At 37.3% G+C, this 19,502-nt stretch overlaps 2 protein-coding genes across 6 annotated transcripts in view; one reads left to right on the top strand and one right to left on the bottom strand.

Moving 5' to 3' along the window:
• LOC112049394 (multidrug resistance-associated protein 1) overlaps positions 1-1,575 on the top strand; it is a 25,164-nt gene extending 23,589 nt beyond the window's left edge. For all 3 annotated transcript variants that reach the window (XM_024087265.2, XM_024087262.2, XM_024087263.2), the window contains exon 26: positions 272-1,575. In XM_024087265.2, coding sequence (XP_023943033.2) covers positions 272-418 — 147 coding nt within the window. In that variant the 3' untranslated portion in view covers positions 419-1,575. The remainder of the gene's footprint in view (positions 1-271) is intronic.
• On the bottom strand, positions 1,572-19,502 carry LOC112049398 (MLX-interacting protein). Of its 3 annotated transcripts, none has more exons than XM_052881574.1 (17): positions 19,037-19,502; positions 16,977-17,083; positions 15,622-15,695; positions 15,342-15,467; positions 14,630-14,804; positions 14,409-14,504; positions 14,154-14,324; positions 13,797-14,081; positions 12,779-13,143; positions 11,680-11,913; positions 11,084-11,279; positions 10,327-10,451; positions 7,414-7,611; positions 5,489-5,616; positions 4,974-5,097; positions 4,349-4,478; positions 1,572-3,330 (listed from the first exon to the last, which is right to left on the bottom strand). In XM_052881574.1, the coding sequence occupies exons 1-17, from the start codon at positions 19,327-19,329 to the stop codon at positions 3,209-3,211; spliced, it is 2,949 nt and encodes a 982-aa protein (XP_052737534.1). In that variant the 5' UTR covers positions 19,330-19,502; the 3' UTR covers positions 1,572-3,208. The 3 variants fall into 3 exon arrangements, with proteins under 3 accessions (XP_052737534.1, XP_052737533.1, XP_052737535.1); XM_052881573.1 differs by having other exon boundaries at positions 11,680-11,916; positions 19,037-19,501; XM_052881575.1 differs by having other exon boundaries at positions 11,680-11,916; positions 14,630-14,780; positions 19,037-19,501.

Genomic DNA, 19,502 nt, shown 5'->3' with positions numbered 1-19,502 from the left:
CTTAGCATAGAAAATGTAAAATATAACGTTCACGCTTGACTTGAGGAATAAGTTGGCGACGTGTGCTACCATCTACAGACATAGTGAAACAGTGTTTGTTATTTTTAACTACCAAAAGATGGCGTTGTTAGAAAACTTTGAAACAATCCTTTTTTGTACACTTCAAGAACCTGTTGCTTTGCAGCTATAAGGTTCATAGATGGCGCTTTTTTTATTTTTGTAAGAAGTTTTACTTCAGCGACGTGGTCTAAGCATACTTTTTGTTTCACAGCATCGCTTGTCATCGGTCCGTGGCTACGACAGCGTGGTAGTGCTGGAGGACGGGCGGGTCGCGGAGCGCGGGCGCGCGGACTCTCTACTCGCAGCGCCTGCGTCGGTGCTCGCGCGCCTGGCCGCTGCCTCGCAACTGCATTCCTGACAAGCTGCCTCTTCAACAATATTGTGCGATAGTGCGGAAGGAATTATACAGGAAACGTAGTAGATGACATGGTGACAAACTTTGTCAGCAGTGCAGATATATTCGAAGCTAAACGCAATAAAACGTCCTTTTCACGTATTCACACTACTCAGATATTGTTGGTTCTGCAATCTCTAATGGAAATGCAGTTAAACGATCTATACCAACGAACGATGACGTTAGCTTTAATTGAAAATTACAATGTAGGCAATTTCTTCGACTTATGCTCATTAAATAATCGACTTAGTTGATAAAATGACTGGACGAGAAAAAATCGTCTTATGCAAATGCATTTAGAAATAATTATTCACATACGGTATTACAAAAATTGTATTGAATTTTATAAAATATGAGATTAATTTAAATTCAAAATCCTAATGGTCATTAACTTATTTTATTAAAAAAAAAGTACTGTACTTACTTCAAGAACGCATATCTTCACACTAGCACTGAATAAACGTTGATATTTATATGCGTTAGAATTAAGCTGACGCATCACACAGTGCATGCATGCGTTGGTACGTGACGTATGCATGCGGTGCGCATATGTTCGACGTACGTTAGCGTGAAGTGGCTATTTTATTAATTGTTATAAAATGTGTGAAACTAATGATAAAGCACGACATAACATAATACGCAATTCAAAAAATATTGTTCTACTATAGTAAGCTAATTGATATGATAATAATATTTCTCTCCACTTTCATGTAGTCTAGTGCACAGCAAAGTCCATATGATACTTATTAACATTTCTTTTTAGCATTATAAAGTCTTTATTGTCACTACATCACTTTTTACAAATTTATCGCTTTAATACAAAGACTGAAACTAAGCCATGTGTTTGTAACTTAATTGTCACCATAATTTTAATAATCATTGTATTATAACACTTATTAAAAAAAAGTATGTACTTACGGAGTACTTAAGTATTTTTACTAAAATAAACCGGCTATGTTATAAGAATGTCACACTTTAAAAAACAATATAGTTTTATCATACCAAGCTCAGATATTATAATAACTCGAAACTAAACCGTTCGCCGGTAGGATATTTGTATGATATTTATTATGTAATGTAATTTGACATTTTCAAATAAATGAAATAAAACAACAAGTAAAGTTTCATTCCAAACTGTATTTCCAATAGAACAACAATTGCAAATAACTCATTAAAGCTTATCTGCGGGCGCACGGCGCACGCGTGCACGCGACGCTACCAGAGTCAACGATACATCATAAAATTATATCACTACATAACAAAATTACAACAATATTTACGTTGGCACCGATTTATACAGTTTATATATAAAAATATTTGTGTCACGACACAAACGATATAAAAATATTTACTTAAAGTACCTTACTTGCGTAAATATACTTACAGTAATTCTAAAATAAATCTCGACGTCGACATTATTCAATAAATTCTCTTTTTTTTGCTTATTGACTACATTGGTATTCACGTGCGGGACGGGGCGGCGCCCGTACGTCACATGCATGCGTACGTCACATGCGTGCCTACGTCACATGCGTGCGTACGTCACATGCGTGCGTACGTCACATGCGTGCGTACGTCTCATGCGTGCGTACGCCACATGCAAGCGTACGGATGCCAGCGTATCACATGGAACATTAAGTCTCTAGTTATGATTCGGATTGAACGATATAATCTTTGGTAGAAACATTACAAGTCGTATGGCAACCTGTACAGACCAAGACACGTTAACTTTACTACATTAAGGCCACCTCCATCACAAAATACATCTTTTTACAATTACGTTATTTATTTATTATTATATAAATATATATATATTTTTTAAATATAATTTGCAAAATAAAGATTCATTGATTCGTTTAATTATTGAGCTTGATATATTTACATGTGAATCGCCGTCAAATTGAACTATGGAATATTTAAGCTCTCCCAATACCCGTCGAAATCATATGACACATTGTGCGTAACTAGATAAAGATGTGAACACCAATAAATTGCACATAACGATTGGCCTATACGCCTGATACACCGCCACTGTTTCATCGCCTTTTGAGTATTATTTTAATTAAGGTACGACGTAGATCATACTTTATACACAAGGTAAAAAGATTTCTATTAATTTTCACTAAACAATTCCCACCTAACATCAAATGTATACAATTTTCGCAAATCTAATTTACTAGTGACGCCTTTCGCTTTATCTTACAATATTTTTACTGAAATTCTTTAATAAAATATAAGATAACTTTTTATAAAGTCATTTGTTTCATTGGATACAAAACATATCCAAATTAGACACAATCGAGACATATTTAAAAGAACGTACGCCAAAAAACACGGATAAATAAATTGAATTGAGTGATGAGTTCTTTAATACATAATTATCTTAACTAATAGGGCATTTAGCAAAACCCTTTATGACCTATCTTATTAGGTACTGTATTCAATTTATTTGGTCTTACTTCGTCTATTATTTTTGCCGTAATGTAATACAGTGTAATATACCGTTGTATAAATTACTGAACTAACTCAGATTTAGTTCGTCAGTTAAGTACATTGTATCAGCAATATTTTTTACGCGTACCTGTAGTTAATTATTTTGTGAAAGTAAGTAGGAATCGAATTGAAATATAACAAATAACCAGCGAAAGGCATCTCATACATTGCAAAACAAAGAACCGTATGTCTTGAGGGGTAGTGGCTTCGGTCGGCTCTCGGGTGACGTGGAGGTGAGGGGGCAGGCGGTGAGGGGCGGCGTTACGTGGGTTCGCGCTTGACGCCTACGGTGGCCACCGCGGCGCGCGCCTCGTCCGGCAGCCGCTCCGGACTCGTGAGGATGTCCGTCGTAGTGCACAGTACTCGCAGGGAGTTCAAAACCGCTAGAAAGTAAACAATAAAATAATATTAACCTATGATCTTCGTTAAGTTCAAAGATTTTATTAAAGAATTAAACTAAAATTAATATTTTTTTTTTATGATATTCCTTTAAGTACAACGATGGTTTTTATGGAGTTTTTTTTTTCTTAGGGTAGGGGTAGGATGGGGGTAGGGCAGGGTAGGTGTAGGGCGGGAGTAGAATAGAATATGGGTAGGGAATTAGTCAAAGCGAAGATTGACCAGATCCCCTAGTCATTGAATAAAAAAACAAGTGTGAAGTAAGTATTACTTCAAACTTGTTTTTTTTTCATAACTATATTAACGTTGAATATATTTACGTATAAGACAAATTTGGCAGGGAGGTCATTTATAGTTAGTAGACGTCCGCTAAGAATGGATTTTGCGAAAGGGCGGGATCAAGAGGGCGGCCGAAAATAAAATACAAAAAGAGAAACTTAAAAAATAATAGCGGTTAGTAGCGCCATCTATAGTTTCGGACATGCTTCATAAGCTCCTACTAGTTAGGTCACAACTACGCCATTAAAAGATTATACGGATTCGGCGCTGGGGTTACTTGTGTTGTGTCGTAGTTTAGCAGTGTTACTACAGATGGCGTTTTGTATGTCTTTTCGATTTCGACAGCCTCCGTGGCGCAGTGGTATGCGCGGTGGATTTACAAGACGGAGGTCCTGGGTTTAATCCCCGGCTGGGCCGATTGAGGTTTTCTTAATTGGTCCAGGTCTGGCTGGTGGGAGGCTTCGGCCGTGACTAGTTACCACCCTACCGACAAAGACGTACCGCCAAGCGATTTAGCGTTCCGGTACGATGTCGTGTAGAAACCGAAAGGAGTGTGGATTTTCATCCTCCTCCTAACAAGTTAGCCCGCTTCCATCTTATACTGCATCATCACTTACCATTGGGGCTTACATGTAAAGAATAAAAAAAATAGAAAAAAAAAAAAAATTCCCGTACTCCCTAAGTCGCTGCACTACCGCAGACTCAAGCAGCACTATTACATACCGGGGCGCATCTCGACCAGCGAGCAGTGCTGCTCGGCCCACAGCAGCGTGGTGCGCACGAGGTCGGCCGCGCTGCTGCACGACACGCACGCACTGAACGACTCCACCAGCGCGGCGCTCACCACGCTAAACTGATGCAGAGTTAAGGATACACGCCTTGAACAGCGTAACAGAACACCATACTAATCTATATCTTATATACAGGGTGCTCGGGAGTATTTCCCATAACTCTGGAGTTATATTCTTTACCAAAAATTAAATAAAAATGTTCAAGGAACATGTGTTCTAAAATTAATATTTTCGGGGTAAATTATATTTCTTTTGTAAATAGATCTTAAAATGTGTCCCTTAAATGCATCCTTATAATTGTGACGTAGCCAAGTTTGACGTATTTTAAAATGCAACTATAGATAAAGGCGTGTGTTACATGGATACTCGGAATCATTTGATTTACTTTGTATGAAATCATAAAAAGTTTTTTTTTTTTTAGTTAAAAAATATTAGTTATGCAGTGTACCTTGAATTTATCAACACCCTGCTAAAATAATTTATCAGTCAACTGTCAGAAGGTGTTGAAATCGGCCCTAAATGATATAAAATTGTAGCACTTGTGTTGCAAAGGATACGAGCCAATACTTCCAGTTGAGCGCGGTGCGCGAGGCCACGTGCGCGGCGAACATCTCGCGCAGGCGGGACGCTCGCCCGCGCGACACCGGCGCGCCCGTCGCCGGCAGCAGCGAGTGGCAGTTACTGCGACACATTACATTGGCAACTCGGATTCTTTATACAGGGTGTCACGTAAATAATACGACATACTCTACTGACTGATAGCTGACATCAAGGCCTACTAAAATAACACTATATATGATGGCCGAAATGAAAATGGGACTAATTATTTACTAAAAAATGCTACTAATTATTTAGTAAAAAATGCTCTTACATTTTTGAAATCCTCATTAAATTAACATATTTTTAGCTAGATTTTTTCAATATGACCGTTAAAAGTACATACACAAAAAAAACGTTAAACTTAAAAAAAAAAATAATTAGCCCTATTTTTTGGAAAAAATCTTACTTTTACGATTAATTTCATACTAGCTGGTTTATTCACTATAGAATTTCACATGGCAATGATACTTACGATATGGAATTATTTAAGCATTCAATTTGTTGCCGCAAGCTTTCCATTTCTTCTTTAATTTGATTCCGTTCCGCTTTCAACTGCTTGATGTATTCCGCTCCTTTTTGTAACATGGCAGCTTTACTTATCTGGAAATAAAAGGAAAGGAAAAATATTAAAAAATTACTGATAATAAATAAAATACACAAAGCGGATTCTTTATTTACAATTCGCGCGTCAGGCATTGCAGTACCAAACAAAATCAATTAACAGATTCCTAATAATCTAAAACTGAACACTTATTTATCCACTAGCTATAATATTTTTAATGTGTTTTTATCATATATTCCAACATGAAATCCCCACCCACTTATAGGTCCACACACTTATGGGTCAACTAAGACTTAGTCAAGGCACTAGCAATGCATTCTTGTCATTTATGCACCACGTTGGAGCTGTTGTGCATTCTTGTCATTTATGCACCATGTTGGAGCTGTTGTGCATTCTTGTCATTTATGCACCATGTTGGAGCTGTTGTGCATTCTTGTCATTTATGCACCATGTTGGAGCTGTTGTGCATTCTTGTCATTTATGCACCACGTTGGCGCTGTTGTGCATTCTTGTCATTTATGCACCACGTTGGAGCTGTTGTGCATTCTTGTCATTTATGCACCACGTTGGAGCTGTTGTGCATTCTTGTCATTTATGCACCACGTTGGCGCTGTTGTGCATTCTTGTCATTTATGCACCACGTTCGAGCGATTGTGCATTCTTGTCATTTATGCGCCACATTCGCTCTGTTGTGCTTTCTTGTCATTTATGCGCCACGTTCGAGCGATTGTGCATTCTTGTCATTTATGCGCACCACTCGTCCTGTTGTTCTTTCTTGTCGTTTATGCGCCACATTCGCTGTTGTGTCGTGTCTCTCAGTTACGCGAAAGATCAGCATAATTTCGAAATCGACGACAACTAATATGTGTGTATTGCGTTAAAACTCATGCTTTGCTTGTGGACGTAAACATGAACATTCAGTTCGATGACTGACAAGTGTCTCACCTTAGCGGCGAGGTTAGTGTTGAGGTGTGGGATGAGCGCCTGCAGCGTATCGAAGCCGTTCTTGATGTTGTAGCGGCGCTTCTGCTCCGCGTGCAGGTGCGTGTGCTGCGCCAAGTGCGCGCTCCGCGACGAGCCCGTCGGCAACAGTAACTACGCTCAGGACTGACAAGTGTCTCACCTTAGCGGCGGGGTTAGTGTTGAGGTGCGGGATGAGCGCTTGCAGCGTGTCGAAGCCGTTCTTGATGTTGTAGCGGCGCTTCTGCCCCGCGTGCAGGTGCGTGTGCTGCGCCAAGTGCGCGCTCCGCGACGAGCCCGTCGGCAACAGTAACTACGCTCAGGACTGACAAGTGTCTCACCTTAGCGGCGGGGTTAGTGTTGAGGTGCGGGATGAGCGCTTGCAGCGTGTCGAAGCCGTTCTTGATGTTGTAGCGGCGCTTCTGCCCCGCGTGCAGGTGCGTGTGCTGCGCCAAGTGCGCGCTCCGCGACGAGCCCGTCGGCAACAGTAACTACGCTCAGGACTGACAAGTGTCTCACCTTAGCGGCGGGGTTAGTGTTGAGGTGCGGGATGAGCGCTTGCAGCGTGTCGAAGCCGTTCTTGATGTTGTAGCGGCGCTTCTGCTCCGCGTGCAGGTGCGTGTGCTGCGCCAAGTGCGCGCTCCGCGACGAGCCCGGCGGCAACAGTAACTACGCTCAGGACTGACAAGTGTCTCACCTTAGCGGCGGGGTTATTGTTGAGGTGCGGGATGAGCGCTTGCAGCGTGTCGAAGCCGTTCTTGATGTTGTAGCGGCGCTTCTGCTCCGCGTGCAGGTGCGTGTGCTGCGCCAAGTGCGCGCTCCGCGACGAGCCCGGCGGCAACAGTAACTACGCTCAGGACTGACAAGTGTCTCACCTTAGCGGCGGGGTTATTGTTGAGGTGCGGGATGAGCGCTTGCAGCGTGTCGAAGCCGTTCTTGATGTTGTATCGGCGCTTCTGCTCTGCGTGCAGGTGCGTGCGGCGAGCTTCCCGCGCGTCCCGCGGCGAGCCCGCACGCTCCGAGCACGGCGAGCCCGGCGGCGACAGTGACTGCGCGCGCGACTGTGCCCGGGACTGACAACCAACAAACCAACAATAAAATATACATTTTTAAAACAAATATATACATTTTTAGAACTAAAAAGTAAAAGACAATAATTTTATTCGGTAAATATAAATAAATAAAAACTATTGTCGCTGATAGATTAATGGATATTATGGAAATGGATTTTTATTGTAGTTTTCTAATATTTTTTTCTCATTTATTTTTACTTACTACCTATGTAATGTTTCTGTATAAAACTAACTTACAAGTGTAAGTTAAGTTGTTAGTAGGTTATGTTGTTAGTTGTCAATGTCAAAATTTTTAAGAGGTTACGATGTTGTGTTCTCCATATATAGAAATACAAATTAATAAATAGTGCAAATGTTTTACTTTCACCTCACAAAAATTTCCAACATATCTAACTATCGTCAATTCACTATAACTCTATTTCAATTAAATAGTAATAATTTTTGGACTAGCAAATAGTGACATAGATTTAGTTGGGCGGTTCGATGAATTGAAAAGTAGACTAGTTCAGTGAACTGACCATTACAATTATGACGTAACCAATAATAAAGTTTTATCACGAATCGATTGAAATCGATTAATTATTTGTTACAAAACAAATCTTTAAATTTTGTTGAATAAATACGAACTACATAGTTAGTAGTTACATAGTAGTAGCATACATAAAAGTAATCTAACTATATAAATATATTGCCGTTTCTAATACAGTTACAGTAATATCATAGATAAGAAATCTAAATTAAGCTACTTTGTTAACCCTTGATACACTTACTTATTAAATTACATTTTTTTAATTACATATTAACCAGATTGAAAGTGTTGCATTGACTAGGATGATGCAAGAAAAATATACAATTACCTATAGCATCAACTTGTTATGTATCGCGCTAAACAAATACCTATAAAAGTATCCCTAAAATGAATAAATTTTTTGAGTGTGATAAGCAAGCGAGGAGTAGACATGACTACAAACACATTTCAATCGCTCAATAAAGACTGAAATTTTATTGATAACTTCTACAACGAAGTGTCATGTTCTTATGTAACTGCTAGGATTTCCGTGTTGTTATAATTTAATTTGATTGATTGCTATTTATTAACCTCGCAAGCAAAGAACGTCAGAAATGGCAAACTAGTTACAACCAACAACATGTTTTTCCACACAACTGCACGAAGCATTTCTAAATTTATTAGAAAACTTTCTAAATATTTTAATCAACCATCGTAAAGTCCTGTTTTGGACTCCATTTCCAGTTGACTTATTCATAATTTCTAAATTAGCTCAGGTCAGAGTGCAGTCAAGTACTTAATTAATTAAATAAAATAAAAGGCCTCTAAATTGTTTTTATTAACACAATGTAATTAAACGTCTCGTCTGGCCGCACATATCTTATCAATCTGTTTGAGTAAATAGCAAGACACCGGCTGACAGACAGATAGTAACAGGCGCTTTATTACTATGGCATTATCAGTGATAAGGCCTACTGGGGAGCGAGGCCTGGCATCGGCGGCTCAAATTTTGCACAAGTCGGGAGCGTGATACATATAAATAACAAGTGACAATTTGTCAATATCGCCGTGTGATTAGGATAAGAATTTAGCAAATACAGTGATAACACGAGCTAATACTGAAACAAAACCAATTCTAACTTTTCTAGCTTTAAGAATTCTTTTAATAATTTTCCTCAATTTTCATGTTTTTTGGGACTGATGTGATTACATGAAAATTTTAGTTTTTAAATATGCGTTTGACAAAACGAGCCAAAACGCCTGTCGGCCATGATGGTTAATATTTCAACTGTGACGTCACTATAACAAATCCCTTACAAACGGAGCATTTGTAAAAATAATCATCAAGTATTACAAAATTTTCCAAAATATTTAATATTTTTTATAAAAAATTCTTAACTTTATTAATTAATATCGATATATTTCAGACCCTTATTCCCTTAGTTTATATTAAATTTGATACTCATATCAACTACCCCATTTGTTTGTGTTAGGTAATCGATGATATACAATCTCAATGTAGCGTCTCAAAATGCGTATACAGCATTTTTGCTACCTCTATACAGCGTTGATACCTCTATAGGCCTATAATGTGCACCACGAAATATCTTCAGGTCGAGAAGATTTAAATTGTATCTTTCTTTGCGATGGAACGTAAGAGAGATCGATGTTTTATTTGTCGACCAATATTAGTCGCCGTTTGTCTTTAAAAAATCTGGTTAAAAAATGAAGTTAATGTAAATTAGTAGGTATCTACAGATAACAATATAACGCCTGATCGGACGAGCGGCGAGGGAGGCGTGCCAAGATAAGACAATTTCACGCTTATCTATAAAAATTCAAATATTTACAACATGTGTTCTTTCATTGATAATATATTTTTGAATACATTTCTTCTGCGATGAAATTTCAAATCAAAGCCTACAAATAGCTTCCTTATTTATTCACTAGCGATCGCCCGCGACTTTGTCCACATGAAATTCAGTTTTTTACAAATCCCGCGGGGACTGTGTACATTTCTGGGATAAAAGGTATACATATAAAGTAAAATCCTTATACCCATTAAAGATCTGTCATCCCAACGCAACGGAAGAGAGCCAATGTCACCATTTGTCATTCTGTTGTTTCAAGATATCGTATGGTTTGCATTTTAGGCCTAATGGACAGACAAAAATACAATTATATTAAAATAAAATTCAAATTCTCACGTGATGTGGCGAGATGACATCGCTGCCGATGGGCGAGGGCAGTCCCTTCACAATCGTCGACTTGGACGGATCGCTGGCCCCTGCGCCGTCCTCTATGCTACTGTTCAATTTGTACAAGCTCTGGGCTGGAAATTGGAATACATATACAATATAGCGTACTATGTGATAGCCCAGTGGATATGACCTCTGCCTCCGATTACGGAGGGTGTGGGTATCGAATCCGGTCCGGAGCTTGCACCTTCAACTTTTCAGTTGTGTTTATATTGACGTGACAACGTCTTATAATTCGATGAAGCCGGCTGCACATTCGAAAAAAGATGACGTCATGCGTCGTCTCCTCGCTCTAGGGTTGCCAACTTTTTTTACAAGAAATAAAGTATATTCTGGTCTATGAAGTATTTTAGAAAAACGAACATTTTCTTATGAAAAACTGATGGAATCATAATTTTCTTATGACGTTATCACGTTCCACTATCGTCAGTAAACCGACTTTACAGACAACCGATTTTTTAAAAAATTAAATATCAAATGTCTCAGACATGAAGGAAAACATTGTGAGGAAACCATTAAGAAAATACCATTAATAAATCACTTCAGCTTCGCGACTCTAACAGAGGCGCATATCAAGCGGGTTGCAGGGAGCCACTGGTTGCTGGCGGCTCGAGACAGTTGTGGTTAAAGTCCAAGAGGCCTATGTCCAGCTGTGGGCGTCTATCGGCTAATGATGATAATGATGATGATGAGTATAGATACTAACAGTGTTGCGCTGAGAGCAGCTGCGCCAGCATGACGCTCGCTTGCGGCAGCGTGGGCTCAGACGCCACGCTCGTGAGCGGCGGCGGGCGGCGCACGCTTGCCGCGCCCGCGCCCGCACTCGCGCCCGCTACCTCTCCCGCGCCGCCCGACGTGGACCGCGACCGTATCCGCAAAGCCCCAGGATTTGACTCACGAGCCTATAATAATATAAATTCGTGAATTTCACATCACAAATACACAACAATAACATCCAGATTTTTGTTGGAGTAACAAAAGTGCTACACGATTTCCACCTATTAAAAGACGTCGATACTTTGGTATCAAAGTCTTCTAATGACTAAATTGCATTGCGCATCTATGACTCAATAAATTTAAATTACAATATATTGCAGTTAAATTGTCAAGTTAGTTCTCATTAAACAAACTAGTGTGCTGAAAACAGGACATTATACTCGTATTATAAAAATGATATGAAATAATATTCCTTCATGTAAACCCGCACTATTCGTTATGTTTATATGAAGGAATAATACGAGTAGATATCTAACATCTTCTTTATTGAGTTTGCTCTAGTCGAGTAAGAACAAGCCTTCTTACCCGCGCAGAGTGCGTGCTCGGCGCATCGTGAACGTGCGCAGTAGCGGGCGCGCTCACGGCCCAGTCCACGCTGAGCTGCGCGCCCAGCGGCAGGCTGTGCGAGCGGTACTGATCCTGCTTGCGCACGCTCGCCGCGCTCACCCCGCTCACTCCACTCACTCCGCTCACCCCGCTCACTCCGCTTACTCCGCTCACACCGCTCGCCGTGTTCGCGACGCCTACCGACACCTGCGCCTGCTGAACCCACATATTCTACTTCTATATCCAGATCAAGGATGCAATAGTACAACATAGCTAAACAAAAATGTGCGTTTCTACATGCGAGGTTATGTGACAATCTATGGCACGGACGCGAAATATGGTTAAGTCAGCGCCTCTAAGTCTTAGCAGTGATATCTGACATCAGCAAAAAATAATTGCTTTCGATAAAATAATCAATCATATAAACAATATAATCTCAACTTTAGAGTTATCTATACATATAAATCAATATTAGAAGGTATTATAGCCTTTCTAATTTCGGAAGTCGGTTTACCTTTGGATGTAGTGTACGGTGTAGAGACAAGCGTTACACAGGCGTCGGGTGTGGAAAACTTTAGGAGCATCACCAATGCAAAAACATATGAGTAAATTATTATCTTTCTATCAGTGGTTTCGAAGCAACGTTTTTTCTGATCAACAGAATTTTTTTTTATAATTTAACAATTCTGCTATCTACTGTCTTGATTTTTCTTTGCGTTACACCATTGACCTCTTATAATAAAAGGATGCTCAATCATGTAGAAAATTTCACTTAAAAACTGGCCAATTTTGCTTCAACAGTTTTAGAATTATTGGTTAAGAAAATTATACCTAAAAGCCAAATATAGTCCAATATTTAATAAAATCCCAAATTCAGGGTAAATTCAACCTTAAGGATTGAGTTTAAGGTTGAATTTGCTAATGTGACTGTTGAATTGAGTGCCAAAAAGTTGTGTTTGGCACTCATTGAGTGGGGACTCGTTTTTTGGTCGCTGATTCTGCATCCACTTTTTAATAGGAGATCAATGTATACAACATGTGATTGAATCCGAAAACAATCTCAGATTTTGCCGCTTACCTGTTGCGATGAGACAGGTACCAGCGGTGGGGAGGGCAGTTTGAACGAGCGCAAAGTAGTCGGTGACGACTTCGCTTTGTAGTCGGGACTCGGCTGCATGTACTGCAACTGTGGCGACGACTGTCGCACCACCGGCCGCGTATCGTAGCTTTGCTGAGCCACGTGTACCGTACTCTGAACGGGTTGAGAGTAACCCTGGTAGTGATTCGCCGGCTGGCTCGAGTAGTGGCTCAATCGAGACCGGGGTTTCTCGCGACTGTAACCGCTCCTTCCTTGGATCACCACAGTGGATGCGTACTTCGGATTCTGTATTGGCTGTTGCAGTAGAGACACCGTTTCGGGTGCTGTCTGCGAGGGCGGAAGTGCTGGAAGAAATTCACGATGTCAACAATTTAATCAGTTGTTTGAAATAAATAATAGATGACAGTGGCGGCCTTAAGATATTGCAAGCAGAACCCAGTCCAGAACCTCGCTCTAGTATATCAATATAAGTAGCAGGGGCGATGGTACATAACAACCCGTTTCCTATCGGGTTACCTTTTAAAAATCCACGAGTTTTTACGATACGGATGTAAATAATTTAACGTACTCAGTCAAAAACACATTTAGACTAAAAAAACCACATAAACAGGTTACCTATGAGAAAATTTCAATCTCCGTTACTGATAAGTAGAACTTTTTATTTTGACCTTATTAACCGAAAGGTGAGCGACATTTCGACGCATTTTCTAAAAACATTTTGTAGTTAAAACAGTTACATTTTGATGAGCATCGCAATGTTCACACCTCAAAGCTTTATTTTTTCTGCCAGTAGACTATATTTCTCGAGACGAGAAAAAGATAAATAATGCTTTCTCTTTGCTGTGATGAGATGAAAGAGAATGATGTTTTTGATTTCGCCGATATTATGCGACATTTGACTTTTTCTCATATGGAGATGTCATAACTCGTAGTGCGCTTCATACGTCTCTGGGTCTCCTCAACCGCTAAGACCGGCATAGGAGAAACAAATACTAACCAGCGCCATACTTGGGATACGTCTCTTGTGGAGTGATGATTTTATTTTGCGTGTTAACGTACTGCACTCGGGAGGACTTGCCCGCGTACACGTTGCCGTGTAAGTGCGCGTCGGCCTGCGTGCTCTGCTGCTCGTACGTGCTCTGCGGGTAAGCCGGCAGCAGCTCTTGCCCGAGCATGTTGTTGGACATGTCCGTCTGTCCGTACAGGCGGCTGTTATTGTACATACGCATCTGATCACTCTTCTGCTCGCCCATAGTCATTATTTGAGTGTTATTACTTGTACCTGAAATATAAACACGATATGAATTCACGCTCTCGATTATAATGTTTATTTGTATTAAATTAGCGCAAATACCATGAATAGTCATCTGACTGGTAGGCATTGTGACTGTTGTATTTTGACTGTCAGCAATATAGTTCTGTGTGTTATAAGTATCTACTGACATTCCACTCCTGAACAAAGTATCTTCGGGAGGAATCGTCGTCTCTTCCGGCACGGGCGGCAAACGAGGAGTCGATAGAAGATCTGAACGAAAACAATGTGATTTATCATTTGTACAGTCAATTTGTGATAAATTTTAAAGTGATATTATGATTATTGTTTACTAACCGTGGAGAGGTTCTAATGTGTCCATGAAATCATCAAGATTGGGCTGCAGAGGACCTAAGCTTGGTTGAATGAAATCAGCTAAGCTTGCACCTCTGGCTAAAATTAAAAGGAACTTCGTATAAATCAATAACATTAAAATGTGCGAAGTTACACAACAGTTTTCTCTTTTGTGTTTTACAACAATGAACAAGTTTTGTTGATACTCAAGTAAATAACAATACCGATTTCCCGGCAATCGGGGAAAGCGAAAGGTTGGTGTGATGTGATGGTGGAGAAGAGTGTGTCACTCATGAAGTTGAGGTAGTCCTCGTCCGTGAGCATGTTGGCGGCGAAGTCGCTGCACTGAGACTCCATCGTGTCCATGTCCGACATCTGAAAACCCCACACTTTTGATATCTGCAAATGGATGCTTACCTAAAATATTCGCCAAAATAAACAAGCGATAGTACAACCCTAACATTTTAAAGCCTAAGTTGGGAATTTCGGTTGGGAGCAAAGAAATGCATGTGGCATATTCATTATTGAGCTACCAGACAGCTAGCTGTCTCAGGGTAAGTTGCAACTAACTTACTTTGAAAAATTATTTAATACTGTGTAAAAATAAATAAGTAAAATAACAATTATTTAATTCATTAATTAGTCAGTTAAAATTCTAAAATTTTGTTTAAAAATACTTAAAAAACCATATAAAAACACAGGTGGCTCAAATTCTTGTCAAAGTGCAATAGAAATTATACTTAGTAATCTCTAAGAACTATTATATTAATTAATTATTATTATTATGATTCTATTAATCTTCAAAGTTGTAAGCCAAGGAATCAAAATGTATTTATCTATTTATTGAGTATCATAATTATATTCTAAACAATCTACTGTAATTTAGTTCAGGAAATGAAAAAGATTTTTTTTAACAAAATACGAACTGATTCTTACCGAGTCCTGGACAGAGGTGTCCCCCTTGCCAAGGAGCCTCATAATGTGAAACATGCGCCATTTTTTATATTCTGCTATAACTGCTTCAGCTCTTCTTTTCCAATATTTTCCTTCTAGTATTGTTGTCTAAAAATCAATATAAAATATTCAGTTAAATTCAAAATTGTAAAAATACAACAAGTATAATTTTTTTTATTAAATATGTGATATATACAAACACAACATTTTGATAAAATCTGTCATCTAAAAGTGATTACAAATATTCATATTAATTACAAACCTCTGGTTTAACGTGCGTATCCACATCCAAAGGGGATGCAAATTGGCAGACTAAAGTATTTTGTTTCTTTATAACTGAAAAATTTATAAAAATATAAGATGAACTCTTTAGGTGTTTTAAGACAAAGATTTTATAATAGAGATATGTCACTAGCGCGTCAAAACTATAAATATCCCATACTACGCCATAAATATATAAAAAACACAAAATTGTGCATGTGTGTGTGAGTGATCCAAATTCACTTTTTGTAATTATTTTTTAAGCACGTAACATATCTATAGTATAAAATATTGATGGTTTTAAAACTATTTAACAGCTGTGCCCACAGTTACACATAAATATTCCATTTTTGTGAGAAATTTGGGATAAAAATAGCGTATGCTAGGCTGCAGCCGACTATGATTTATTGCTGAATTTCATCCATTTATATCTATAAAATACGATTAAAATTTCCTAACTTTTCATTCCTTAAAAACCTGCTAAAACATAGTTCAAAATATAAAAAAGATAAGAAATAAGATGTTTTAACAAAGTAAATAGGGATAAAATTGTTCAGGTATTATTTTATTCACAGAACATAACATGTGTTGGGAATATTATCACCTGCTATATTTAACTACATATTATTAAAACCATGTGCTTGAAATTGGAAATAATACTACTTGTTGTCAATAGTCAATAAGCCTTGTTATCATTATTAGGTCTACATCAGAACTCATAATCAGTTGTGTAATATACAAGCTATCTAAGTTATCATAATAAGTAGAATGAACTGAAACACCCCATAAATATTGTTCCACAAAGTATTTGATCCAGATATGGTACACTATTTCTAAATATTTTTTTTTATGGTTAAAATCTTTAAAGAAAATGACAATGAGTTTTAAAGTATTTATGAAAGATTTGCAGACACCCCTTAACTCAATCCTAATATTTGAAAATATTAATTTATACATTATTAAATATATAGAAATAATAACCAAAGCTTAAATTAATAATAATCATTAACAATTATTTTATTAAAAAGAATATTCAATATTATCTAGATGGAATAACAATAAAATACATGCACTCAGTTTAATTACATGCATATTTACAATTGCACTATACCAACAACATTGCGAGTGTAAACAATCAATGTGGCATTGCAATGAGCACATTAAATCAAATAAATGTTTTATGCATCATGTGACATCATATAACCTGTACATTATAAACACAACTAAGTACTTCAATAGAAGACTGAGAAATGATAATTTTTTTTAAATGATCTCCATACATAATATGTTGTTTTATGAAAAATATCACAATTACTACATTAACAATAAAAACAGTGCAAAAGAAATCCAACTCACATTGCATGTGCCAGCATCTCCATATGACGTTGTTCAATCTTATTTTGTCCTTCCACCTTAGTTTTATACCTTTGAAACGATTCCATTTTGGAGAGGTTAGTTTTTGTCTGGTAAATATAAAAATAACAATGCAGATAATTTCATATGTACTAAACACTTACCATACTTATGTAAATTTCACTGTCACAAACTAATATTTGATAAAAGCATTTTCTTAAAATATAAATTGACGATAAAAGTCCTTGAACTTGTAAGTAACATTTTTGTTTTAAAACGATTTAAAATATCCATCATAAATTATAGGAAAATTATTATACTTTTTGTATGGAAGTACAGCTAGAGTGTTGAAACTGTACTGTGAGTGTTTAAGTTTTTTTAACAGGCAAATGGTGTGTTATCTATGTCACTATCAATAAGTGATCTTAAGCTTATTATAAATAACAATTTGATAAGAAGGAAGCCTGTCTATCTTATCTTCAATTCCAACCGCTCTAAATGTCTATAGAGACACATAAGATATATTTATTATATAGTTTATTTAATACTATAGTGAAATTGTTTCCATACATATAAATATATATAACATTAGTCCAAGCCCTGTGGCTTCACCCACATAGTGTCAAAACTCATGAGAATATGAGGATCAAACTATCACACTTACAAATAAAGTGGCTTTCTATTAGTATTATTCTATTAGTATTATCTATTCAGTAGTTCCAAAGATTACCAACCCTACAAAACCACAAAGTACCTCTTTATAATATCAGTATAGATTCATATATTGTCCACAAAATATTTAAGTACTTAAACATTTCTTGGATATATCTTCAAGAAAATTATTTTACTTGTTACTATAAATATTTCACCAGTATTGAATTAATATTTATTTTAATATTTTCGTGGATCATTACAGCATACCTGTCTAAAAGATTACTACACAGTATTAGCTATAGCATTAGGGTTGGTGTCATGATTAGATGGATTTAAGATGTATAAAGATTAACTATAATAAGTGATTCTTTTGTCAACATCATATATAGGATAATACTATCTATTGCAGCTATATATATGCAAAATTGCTACAATAGATAATGGACTTAAGTAGATACAATTTTTTATTATTTTTACTGTCACTAGAGCTCTGTTTAGGACTTTATGACAAATTTTTCTTGGAGTTATTACATAATTCTCAAAAGTATTTTTAATAAATGGTGAATAATAAACATCTTCTAAACCTTCAGCAATAAACAGAATTTATTGCTTAAAGTTTAATAATATTGGTTTACACTTACACAGTGATTGGACTTAATACCACAATAATTTATATTATTCATTACAATATCAAAGTAAAAATTATCTTCTACTATTTGTCCAACATTACATTTACGTTATTTGTGTTACGTTTTTCAATGCAACACCCCTGAGACCTTTCACTTCAGATGCATGTGTATTTTATTGAAAGTATTAAACTTAGTGAGTTAACTGCAATTGTGCATCAGAACTGACATACGTTGTTCGTGAGGTGTATGCCCCGGACTGGATTCGAACCCACACCCACTGGAATCACAGGCAGAGGTCATATCCACTGGGCTATCATGGCTCACTGACATATGTACACTTTTGGAATTAAAACGACCTATGTACCCAGTTGGAGAATCAGAGATAATGAAAATTATTTATACAAATAGCTATATGTTTATAACTAAGTACTAAAGACTGAGTTATCACAATAAGTGACCTATGTCTTTTGCACAAGCTTTCATGACCTCTCCTGTTATCTGTGTAACCAAACCACGCAGAAAATATGGTCCATATGTTTTAAAAAAATATATAATGTTTATTATGGTAAAACATGATTATTTTAATTTTAAAAACTAAAGTTACCTTTTGTTTTCTATTACAAAGTAATAATATGTGCATGTGTCAAGCAAATAATTATTATATTGATCTTTATTATCTATCATGTTAGATTATAAACAAAGTAATAACTACCTGCTGTTTATTGGAAAGTACAATTTGAACAAATGTATAACAAGATTGTACATTAAAACGGAACTTACCTATATGCCAAAGTCATACATTTGAATAGTTTAGTGAGCGAGATTTCTATAGAAAGTTGTTGATGCTGTATGTTCTCTTCTTTATCAGACCGTTGAAATATCTCCGTAGGCGCGGGCAAAATATAAGTCGCAATAGCAGATTCCTTCTGAATGTTTTGCTCCTCTTCAGGGACAGGTATAGCAAGGTCATCGAATTCATCCTGTTCCTCAGCCTCAAAATGTGATACCATAAAGTGCCCAGAGTGTATGGCCTCCTTGCCTGGGCGAGTTTGGCGTTTCTCAACATGGGTCATTATTGTATTTTTACAGAAATCAAGGTACGCTGTTTCTATTTGATATGCATTCAACTATGTTTTTCTTTTGTATTTCAACTTTTACACTTAGCCATATTTTTATTTTTACATATCACTCACCTCACCTCGCTTTGTTTTTTTCCATCTATTTGACATTTCCATGTGATGTTGCC

Source organism: Bicyclus anynana, chromosome 5 (assembly GCF_947172395.1).
Source record: "Bicyclus anynana chromosome 5, ilBicAnyn1.1, whole genome shotgun sequence".
In the NCBI taxonomy this organism is placed as follows: domain Eukaryota; kingdom Metazoa; phylum Arthropoda; class Insecta; order Lepidoptera; family Nymphalidae; genus Bicyclus; species Bicyclus anynana.
Note: the sequence above shows the minus strand (reverse complement) of the source record. Positions and strands in the feature narration are given on the sequence as shown.

Excerpts from the sequence above, each read along its gene's own strand:
- LOC112049398 (XM_052881573.1), bottom strand. The coding sequence starts at position 19,329 with ATGACCCATGTTGAGAAACGCCAAACTCGCCCAGGCAAGGAGGCCATA. Across the intron at positions 15,696-16,976 it reads GAGATGCTGGCACATGCAAT|TTATAAAGAAACAAAATACT; the intron begins GTGAGTTGGATT and ends TAAATTTTTCAG. Across the intron at positions 13,144-13,796 it reads GTATCCCAAGTATGGCGCTG|CACTTCCGCCCTCGCAGACA; the intron begins GTTAGTATTTGT and ends AATTTCTTCCAG.